This window comes from Sprattus sprattus, assembly GCF_963457725.1.
Source record: "Sprattus sprattus genome assembly, chromosome: 7".
NCBI classification, from domain to species: Eukaryota; Metazoa; Chordata; class Actinopteri; order Clupeiformes; family Clupeidae; genus Sprattus; species Sprattus sprattus.
The window spans coordinates 8,076,049-8,084,944 of record NC_137926.1 but is presented as its reverse complement, the minus strand read 5'-3'; the positions used below and the strand labels follow the sequence as shown (position 1 = coordinate 8,084,944).

General features: G+C 46.0%; 1 protein-coding gene across 2 annotated transcripts in view; it reads left to right on the top strand.

Moving 5' to 3' along the window:
• The window catches only part of hook3 (hook microtubule-tethering protein 3), a 43,008-nt gene extending 34,403 nt beyond the window's left edge, over window positions 1-8,605 (top strand). For both annotated transcript variants that reach the window (XM_080842658.1, XM_080842659.1), the window contains exons 15-22: window positions 1,151-1,291; window positions 1,591-1,678; window positions 3,940-3,974; window positions 4,227-4,309; window positions 4,405-4,505; window positions 4,720-4,824; window positions 5,170-5,241; window positions 5,823-8,605. In XM_080842658.1, the coding sequence (XP_080698784.1) occupies window positions 1,151-1,291; window positions 1,591-1,678; window positions 3,940-3,974; window positions 4,227-4,309; window positions 4,405-4,505; window positions 4,720-4,824; window positions 5,170-5,241; window positions 5,823-5,963 (766 nt within the window). In that variant the 3' untranslated portion in view covers window positions 5,964-8,605. The remainder of the gene's footprint in view (window positions 1-1,150; window positions 1,292-1,590; window positions 1,679-3,939; window positions 3,975-4,226; window positions 4,310-4,404; window positions 4,506-4,719; window positions 4,825-5,169; window positions 5,242-5,822) is intronic.
• Window positions 8,606-8,896: the final 291 nt, after the last annotated feature.

The window sequence follows — 8,896 nt, the reverse complement described above, 5'->3', positions numbered from 1 at the left end:
GAACGCTGCGGACATCATCACTTTAAGTCTTGCACTTAACGCATTTACGTCGTTAAATCGGATTTAACACGGGGGGGGGGGGGGGGGGGTCCGCATTATTGTTTTAGAACTCCGGAGGAAGTCGCCCGGTAAACACGCACTGTAAATGATGTTTGAAGTCTAGCCGCTCTGCATGCGCGAGAGGAGCTTTTTCATTAGACCTTTCATAAAGCCCCAGTGCTCCTGGCTGATTAGATTTGTTATGAAACCTCTTCAAAGGGAGGGCGCTCCGCTCCCATTCGCCAATTAAGGCTTTTTCTTTCCTGCTCCATGGCTTGTGCTGTCTCTTGTTCCTTTGGGCTCTTCCTCTGTTTGACGTTTCCTTTCTTTCACCCCGAGCCTGCAGGCCTCGCCGCCTCTGCCTCTTTCAGCGACTGTTTTGTCCGTTGCTTTCTGTGAAGGCATTGAAGCAGATCAGTACTCGTGTGTGTGTGTGTGTGTGTGTGTGTGTGTGTGTGTGTGTGTGTGTGTGTGCGCGTGCCTTGTAACTTGAGCGCTGCTCTCCAGATGCCGATGTTGCTGTCTAACGTCACTTGCTTTTCATTTGCCTTTGGTTATGACCGTGACCTGTGCGTGTACACACACACACACACACACACACACACACAGAGACACACACACCTGCTGTGGAAACATTAAACACCACATTCTTAAACTCCAAACAACTTAAACTGTGGGCCCTAAAGCTGGACCGGCTCTGACATGCATTAAACACATGGGGCTTTATAAACCTCTTTGGACAGAACCATTAACAAACCCTTATCAACCAGTGATCCTTCTCAGAAAAGCCCATGTGGACTCCTCTCACCCACTCGCCTTTCATAAGAGCCATAAAACACCACTGATGAGGGGAGATAAGGAGCTCCACACCCACAGTCTTGACATGATGGAGTTTATTACATGTGTCTGAACGATTGTCTGTCAAATCGCAGTCTTTAGTCCTTTAGTCCTGGAGTAAATTGAAAAGGCTTTTCTGTGAGCCCAGTTGAGGGTATGAAGATAGTTTCTAACTTGTGTGTGTGTGTGTGTGTGTGTGTGTGTGTGTGTGTGTGTGTGTGTGTGTGTGTGTGTGTGTGTGTGTGTGTGTGTGCGCGTGTGTGCGTGTGCTCAGGGAGAGACTCATCAGACTCCAGCATGAGAATAAGATGCTGAAGATCAACCTAGAGGGTTCGGACAACGAGAAGATCGCTCTTCTGCAGAGTCTACTGGAGGATGCCAACAGCAGGAAGAACGAGCTGGAGACCGAAAACAGGCATGTGTACACACACACACACACACACACACACACACACCTTACATGGATACACCTCTCACACTCACGTACACTCACACAATTCCTGTGTGGACGGTACACAAAACAATTGCACGAACACACATGTGATTCTTTAGCAAAAGTAGACCTGTCGGTGAAACCTACACGCTCGAACAACGTGCAGAAAATGCAATGTGTGGAAACATGACATGACATTTATTTATTTATCTTTAAATGCTTGGCATCTCCTGAGCGATGTCTGTTGCCGTGGGTTACTGAACGCTGCCCTCTGGTTGCAGGTTGGCTAACCAGAGACTGCTGGAGGGATCGAGCCAGGTGGAGGAGCTCCAGAAGAACCTGACGGAGCAGGGTATCAAAGCTGACGATGTGAGTCCTCACTGTGACCCCTGCTTAGCAGCACGCTGTCAGCAGTCATGCAGACTCACACCTACAGTACACCACACACTCACAACAGACCACACACCCAGAGTACACCATTTGCTCACAAAAGGCCTCACACTAAGTACACTACACGCACACAAAAGGCCTCACACTTAGTACACTACACGCTTACAACAGGCCTCACGCTACACGCTTACAACAAATCAAACTCATTTACTAAATTAAATCATTAGGAATGTGTGGTTTGTGAGCGACCCACACATCAGTCGCAGTCTCTCACTTGTCTTGCAGTGTCTCAGTTGATCAATGACGTACACAGTTACTGTTTGCACACAATTTAATTTACTTAATTTACTCAATAATAATACTCTATGTAATGTATACTGATGTAATACAGAGCATGGGGTGAGCGAGCAATGAATGATCACAGAAATGCTTTATGTCGGTGTGTTGGAGATGGATGAGGTCATCTGTCTTTGTTGCGTTGGTGGGATGTGACTGTTGAGTGTTAAAGGTGCAGTGTGTTGATTTGGTGGGATGTGACTGTTGAGTTTTAAAGGTGTGTTGCTTTGGTGGGATGTGACTGTTCATTGTTAAAGGTGCCGTGTGAAGCTTATCAGGCGTCCTGAGAAAGCCTAGCTCTGGCTCCGGCCTGCTCTCTGTAAGGGAAGACTGATAACTCTTAACTGCGTCATCCGTGTCCAGTCATTGTGTTGCTGTGTGCATGTGACCTTACTAACACACTCACATGTCTGTTCTGTTTTTGTGTGTGTGTGTGTGTGTGTGTGTGTGTGTGTGTGTGTCTGTGTGTCTGTGTGTCTGTGTGTGTGTGTGTAGTCTATGTCCATCTGTAACGTCATACATGTTTTAGCGTGGAATTGGAAAGTCACCCTGTATGGAGGTGAAGGTCCAGGACCTCCGTGCATGTGTGTTTCTGCTCATTCATGTACATGCTTTACACTGACACCCTAATGGCCTCACACCACATGACTGGCATGACTCTGTCCTTCTGTTTACGCATTCGATCACGCATACCATACAGCTCGTTTTTTTGCGTAGCCGGGTGATGGACCGCCTTTCAATACATGCTACTTTATTTCTTTCTCCTTTTTTCCTCTCTCTCTCTCTCTCTCTCCATCGCGCGCATCCTCAGGGCATTGTAAGTATGGTGTGCGGATCTTTGTGCGGTTGTTGCTGCATCTTCTCTGTGTGTGTGTGTGTGCGTGCGTGTCTGAGCTTACGGGTCGAACGGATGTAGGGGTGCGGAGTGAAGCAGTGGGGAGCTATGATGTGATGGGCATGGGCTCCGGGGTCATGTTGTCTGTCAGAGGTGCATCTCTAGTGTCTGACTAGGGCTGGGAGCTGTGTGTGTGTGTGTGTGTGTGTGTGTGTGTGTGTGTGTGTGTGTGTGTGTGTGTGTGTGTGTGTGTGTGTGGTCCTGTTGTCCGTCAGAGTTGCATCTCTGGTGTCTGACTAGGGCTGGGAGCTTTTCAGTAAAAAGTGGTGAAATGTGTCTTCAAGTAATTTTTTTTTTTTTTTCCTCACGGATGTTGTGCCACCCTTCCTAATTCCTCTTAACTGAATGAAGTTTAAAGTATATCTGGAGTTTGCCTGGATATGTGATTGCCAGTGCATGGCTTCAGCTACGTTGATTAAGAGTGATTGACAATCATACTGACAATTGAATCAACAGGTTATTTCTTATAATTACCTAAACCCCTCACTGGCCTGGTTACTTTTTTCCGTTACCGCCGTTTTCTCTGGGAGAGAAGTTACTCCGAATGAAACGTTGCATTATTCACCGGATGTTCTCAGAAAAGTTCCTCTGGCTTGATCAAGTCATCATCACCCCCAGAAAAAACTATTTTTGTCTCTGCAAATCAGAAAAGCGTCTTGCTTTTGATCAAAAATTGCCCTCACTGAATACAAATTCGTCTCTCAGTGCCCTCTGCTGGTCACTTACCCAAAGCACTTCCTATTAAATCTGAAAGACTTTCCATATGAAGTCTCAAGGGTTTTATATAAATGCAATTACTAAGTTGAGCTCCATGATTTGGTTTAATATGAAGACTTCAATTACACAGTTAGGTTGGTCATTTATGTAAGCTCATGGTTTAAGTGGGATTTGCCCATCTTTACTGTATAGCATCCCAGCAGAGGGCATACATGCATCTTGAGTGCGTTTCTGTGTCCCCCAATGTGTGGCCTCTGTCTGAGCTAACGCATGTCTCTCCATCCTCTTACAGGCGATCATGCTGAAGAAGAAACATGATGAGCAATTGTAAGTGGTTTTATTTTGGTCCTTTTAAAAGTGTATATTATCTTTTAAAGGTGTATATTGTCCTTTTAAAAGTGTATATTGGTCTTTTAAAGGTGTATATTGTCCTTCTAAAAGTGTATATTTTCCTTTTAAAGCATATATTGGTGCTTTCAAACGTGTGTGTTGTCCTTTAAAAGCGTAGCATCTTGGCTACCTGTACCCACCCTACTTTTAACTACTTTAAAAATTGGTGTCTTACTTTGCCATCATCAGGATTAAACTGAAAGAGGTGAGCAGTGAACTTCAGAAGAAGAATGCCCACATCGAGGATATGGAATCCAAGAGCAGCCAGACCAGTAAGATAAAAACAAATATCTTTTGTGTTTTGTTTATAAACGATCGCTCGCCACCACTTCCTAACCTGTGTCATGCCTGCTGTGTGCTTTTACAGCTCAAAAGGTGGAAGAGCTAGAAGAGGCCTTGAAGAAGAAAGACGAGGACATGAAACAGATGGAGGAGAGATATAAGAAATATCTGGAGAAGGCCAAGAGTGTAAATATCTCCTCTACCTCAGCAAATGTTATTCTCATTGAATAAGTATGAATGGGTAGTGCGAAAACCAATGCAAGTCTCTCAGCTTGCCCGTCAGTTCTCAACTCTTACAGTATCTCTGGACTTTCACCTAAACCCTCTGAAATTAACGATGAACACTTCCCATTGACTCTTTTGATTGATTCATTGATTAACTGTTTGATTGAACTGGCAGGTTATCCGGACTCTGGACCCCAAACAGAACCAAGGTTCGGCTCCCGAGGTGCAGGCCCTGAAGAACCAGCTGCAGGAGCGAGAGAGGATGCTTCATTCCCTGGAGGTGAGCTCTACATGCCCTGCTTCACTCTTGTAGCGAAGAAGTGGCCTTAGAAAAGAAGAAATAGGTTGTTGGGCGCCAGACGCTCGGACGGAGCGTCACAGAGAGAGGAGAGTTACAAAAAGGCCACTATCACTACCAGACCCCATACCGCACAGCAATTAGGCTAATATTGAACTTGTAGTGGCTAGCTCAGAGGGTAAGGTGAAGGCAAGGAACAAGAGGAGGGCAATGAAAATAGCAATGAGTCAGTGTATTGGAGAATGACAAGGGGCAGGGGCAGTTTGACGGCATACAGGACGTGGCCACGTCAATGCTAAATGAACCCTGTGACTCTCTGCTTTACAGAAAGAATACGATAAGACGAAAACACAGCGGGACCAGGAGGAGAAGCTGATTGTGTCTGCATGGTACAACATGGTGAGTGTTCACACATGTCAGCCAGGAGAGTGGGTCATTATGCCAGTGATGATATTTTACTAGAGCTGAGGAAGAGCCTCAGATGATGTTGGTGATCCAATGCCGACTATTTCTGTGCAGTTCATGATGTACACACTGAAGTCATTTAAAGGCACGTGGAATTTTGTCATAACTGAATGTATGGGGTTTTGCCACTAGATGGCGCTCGCCACCCTTAGTTTGAGGAGAGGTGACCATTCGGGGGAAATGTATTGCTCCTAAGTTCTAAGACGCAGCAGTGGCCTGCCACATAAAGATCCTCGCCTATATTGATATTGATATGTGATCCTTTATGCGGAGATTGGTGTAATAAAGAAAAATAGAAAAAAACATTCCGCTATCAATTATGCATGTTTTTTTCCCCTTTTCTCACACTCTCTCTCTCTGTCTGTGTGTGTGTGTGTGTGTGTGTGTGTGTGTGTGTGTGTGTGTGTGTGTGTGTGTGTGTGTGTGTGTGTGTGTGTGTGTGTGTGTGTGTGTGTGTGTGTGTGTGTGTGTGTGTGTGTGTGTGTGTGTGTGTGTGTGTGTGTGTGTGTGCGCAGGGTATGGCCCTCCAAAAGAAGGCGGCAGAGGACCGGCTGGCCAGCACAGGCTCGGGTCAGTCGTTCCTGGCCCGTCAGCGGCAAGCCACCAACACGCGCCGCACCTACCCTGGCCACGTGCAGCCCACCTCAGCCAGGTAGACCCAGTGGCCGACACCTCTGCTTCCCAACAACAAACCACCCCACCCCTACCCCCTCCTCACCCTACTTTCCCCGTCTCACCCCTGAGGTGAACCCCAGGTCTCCTCACCCTCCGCGCCCCCTCTCACCCCTGAGGTAACTGCCAGGTCTCCTCAGTCATAGGCCCACCCCATGCTACAGCGCTAGCTAACTGTTACAGGGTTACCCCCCACCACCCCCACCACCACCACACCCACGTCCCCCCAGTGTAACTGGTCCTCTTGACGTCTGCTGGTGCTTCCCACCCATTTTGTTTGTAATCTCCCCATCACTCGGGATGTAAGTTAGAGATGCCATCCGTCTGTTTTTACTGATTGATCTTTGTTTTTGTTTTTTTTGGTTCTTAAGACATAGTGTTCTTTGTAAAAATGCAGAGCATGAGGCAACCTGCTGTGCTTTTAGCTCCCTTACAAACAAACAAAAAAGAAATCTCTCTGTTCTTGAATGTCAAGCTCTGTGGTGTTTTATTTAAAAGTGTCCCTGCAAGGGAGACGTGTTGCAGTATTTATAGGGACAAGTAGTTACTGATATTGAAAGTGCTGAAAGTGTTCCTCTGTTACCCATTGTGGTAGCACATGGGGGGAAATGAGTCAAAAGAGAGACTGTTATACGGCAAACTTTTATAAATTGATGTAATAACTGATGCAAAGTTACTTAAGTGTTCTTGTAATGTTTGAAGGGAGGGCTGTTCACTGTGTGTGAGATTTATAAACCGTGTTAGGCATAGACAGTTTGTTTGCATATGCAATGTACACAACATATCAACTTCAGATCTCCCTGTTTATTTATGAATACTTTTTTTTTTTTTTTTGAAAAGTGCATCTCTGCTTAACATCCCTTAGGTCAAACCTAGAGGGGAAATGAGTGTCTTATCTCCTCAGTGTTACAGTTGTGTGTGTGTGTGTGTGTGTGTGTGTGTGTGTGATCTGTCCTGTACTGTTTCTCCTTTAGCCCCCATTGATGTTGTCTGAACAGTGTATCCCACTAGAGTTGGGCACTGTGACAAATGGACGATGGCTGTCTTGTCTGACTTTAGTTAGTATTCTATTCTACCCTGTCTTGGTGTTTCGATATTGGTTGTTTGTTTGTATGTAAACCCTTTCATTTTGGGGCAAAATGTTTTGAAAAGCAAACAAAAAGGAGTCAAGGAGGAATGAACCAATATCTATGCAGCGGACTCTTGAGTGTATACAGGTTCTTGTAGCCATGGTGACAAGATGGCCAACACAAACGATTTTCATAGTGACTGGAGTTAAGATACTGACTGGCGTAAAGACGTGTGGAATTCCAAAATTTTACAGGAGATGCAGTAGATACACATGCATATAAAGATACGTGTTTGATCTGAAGGAACTCAACCACTTGTTACAATTTGGAATGCTCTTGAAGGAGAAGGAAGAGGATGTCTTCACTGACTGGCTCTTGTGGACATGTTATGTCTATCGTCGTACATATTACATGCTCTGTACTTTTCAATAGGCCCCTTATGCAAATCTGACAGATATGCATTTCTTTTTTTTCCTAACTGAGCAGCAGGGGGGGAGGGTTTATATTCCTAATCCTGCATTTTCAGGCTTGTGTGTCATTTTAGAAGTTGTTGGTTGCTCCCACCCACCAACTGCGTAACTCACTCTGCCTTACGGCTGTGCTAACATCAGCTGCTGCTACCGCATACTTGAAGATTTACAATCCCAGCCACCCAAAGCTCCCCCAAAACTACCCTCTGCCGATGAACCCGCTGTTGTGGGGATTTAATGGAGGCACAGAACCCTTCTGGAACTTTCCATGAGGCCACTGAGTCATATGACCATGATTCTATAAACCCATTCGTCCGATTGTGTGCTGCCAGATCTCATTTCAATAAGTTAATTAATAACAGGGGGGAGAAGATTAGAGGAGGGGGGGCAGGAAGTTCTGGGAGATGTTTCCAAGGTCACTATGACATGGCACACTATAAACTTTATTTTGTAATAGGCCTGGTAATGACTAATGCTTATTTTTAATTATCAGCTTTAATTATCTTAGTCAAAACCCCTTTCATTATTTCCCCTTGGCTGGAAGCGGCTACTGTTGATGCATACCCCTCTAACAGCCATGACCTGCTAATGAACTCATTCCCTCTCCTGCCATGTCATTGCACTCATTAATTACCCAAGCCTTCAGTCCGACACTGTCGCCTAGCAACAGAGTCGACCACTGGAATAACACAGGTGACAGTAGGCCAAATGATTAAGCCAAAGACTGATCAAATGATTGTTTGAGCAAATAATTTAACCACTGATCACTTGAGTGAGTGATTGATTGATTGATTGATTGATTGATTGCATGATTAGAAAAATCAATCAGTCTCTAGGCAAATTTGAAAAAGCTTTGTGATTTGACTTGTGTATGTCTTCCCCCCTCTCACTCTTTCTCTTCCTGTCTGTCCCTGTCCCTGTCTCTGTCTCTGTCTCTCTCGATCTCCTTCCCTCCACAGTGATGTGATTGCATGACCGGCATGGCGGGCTTTGGTGGAAGTGGGTGCATGACCGTGCTGCTTGCATGACTTAATTAGCGTTGAGCCTGCAGAAATAACCCCAATCAACACTAACCCTCCCACAGCCTCTCCCTATCCCCCCCCCCCCCCCCCACCCCCCCCCCCCCCCCCGCTATGTGGACTGTCGTGGTGGGGAAGGACATTCAGTCCTAAACTCAGACTCTCAGGCGATCCCCCCCCCTCCCCTCCCAAACTAAGTTACAGTCCCTCCAACGCCACAACACACCTCTCCTCAGCCCTGACCGTCTCTAGAAGGACGGCCCGCCTCGCTCGGGGCTGTCACTCCTCAGGCTGGAGTGGGAGGTGCAGGCATGATGCATGCTGGGAGATCAGGGAGTATGTGTTTTCACTACTTCCA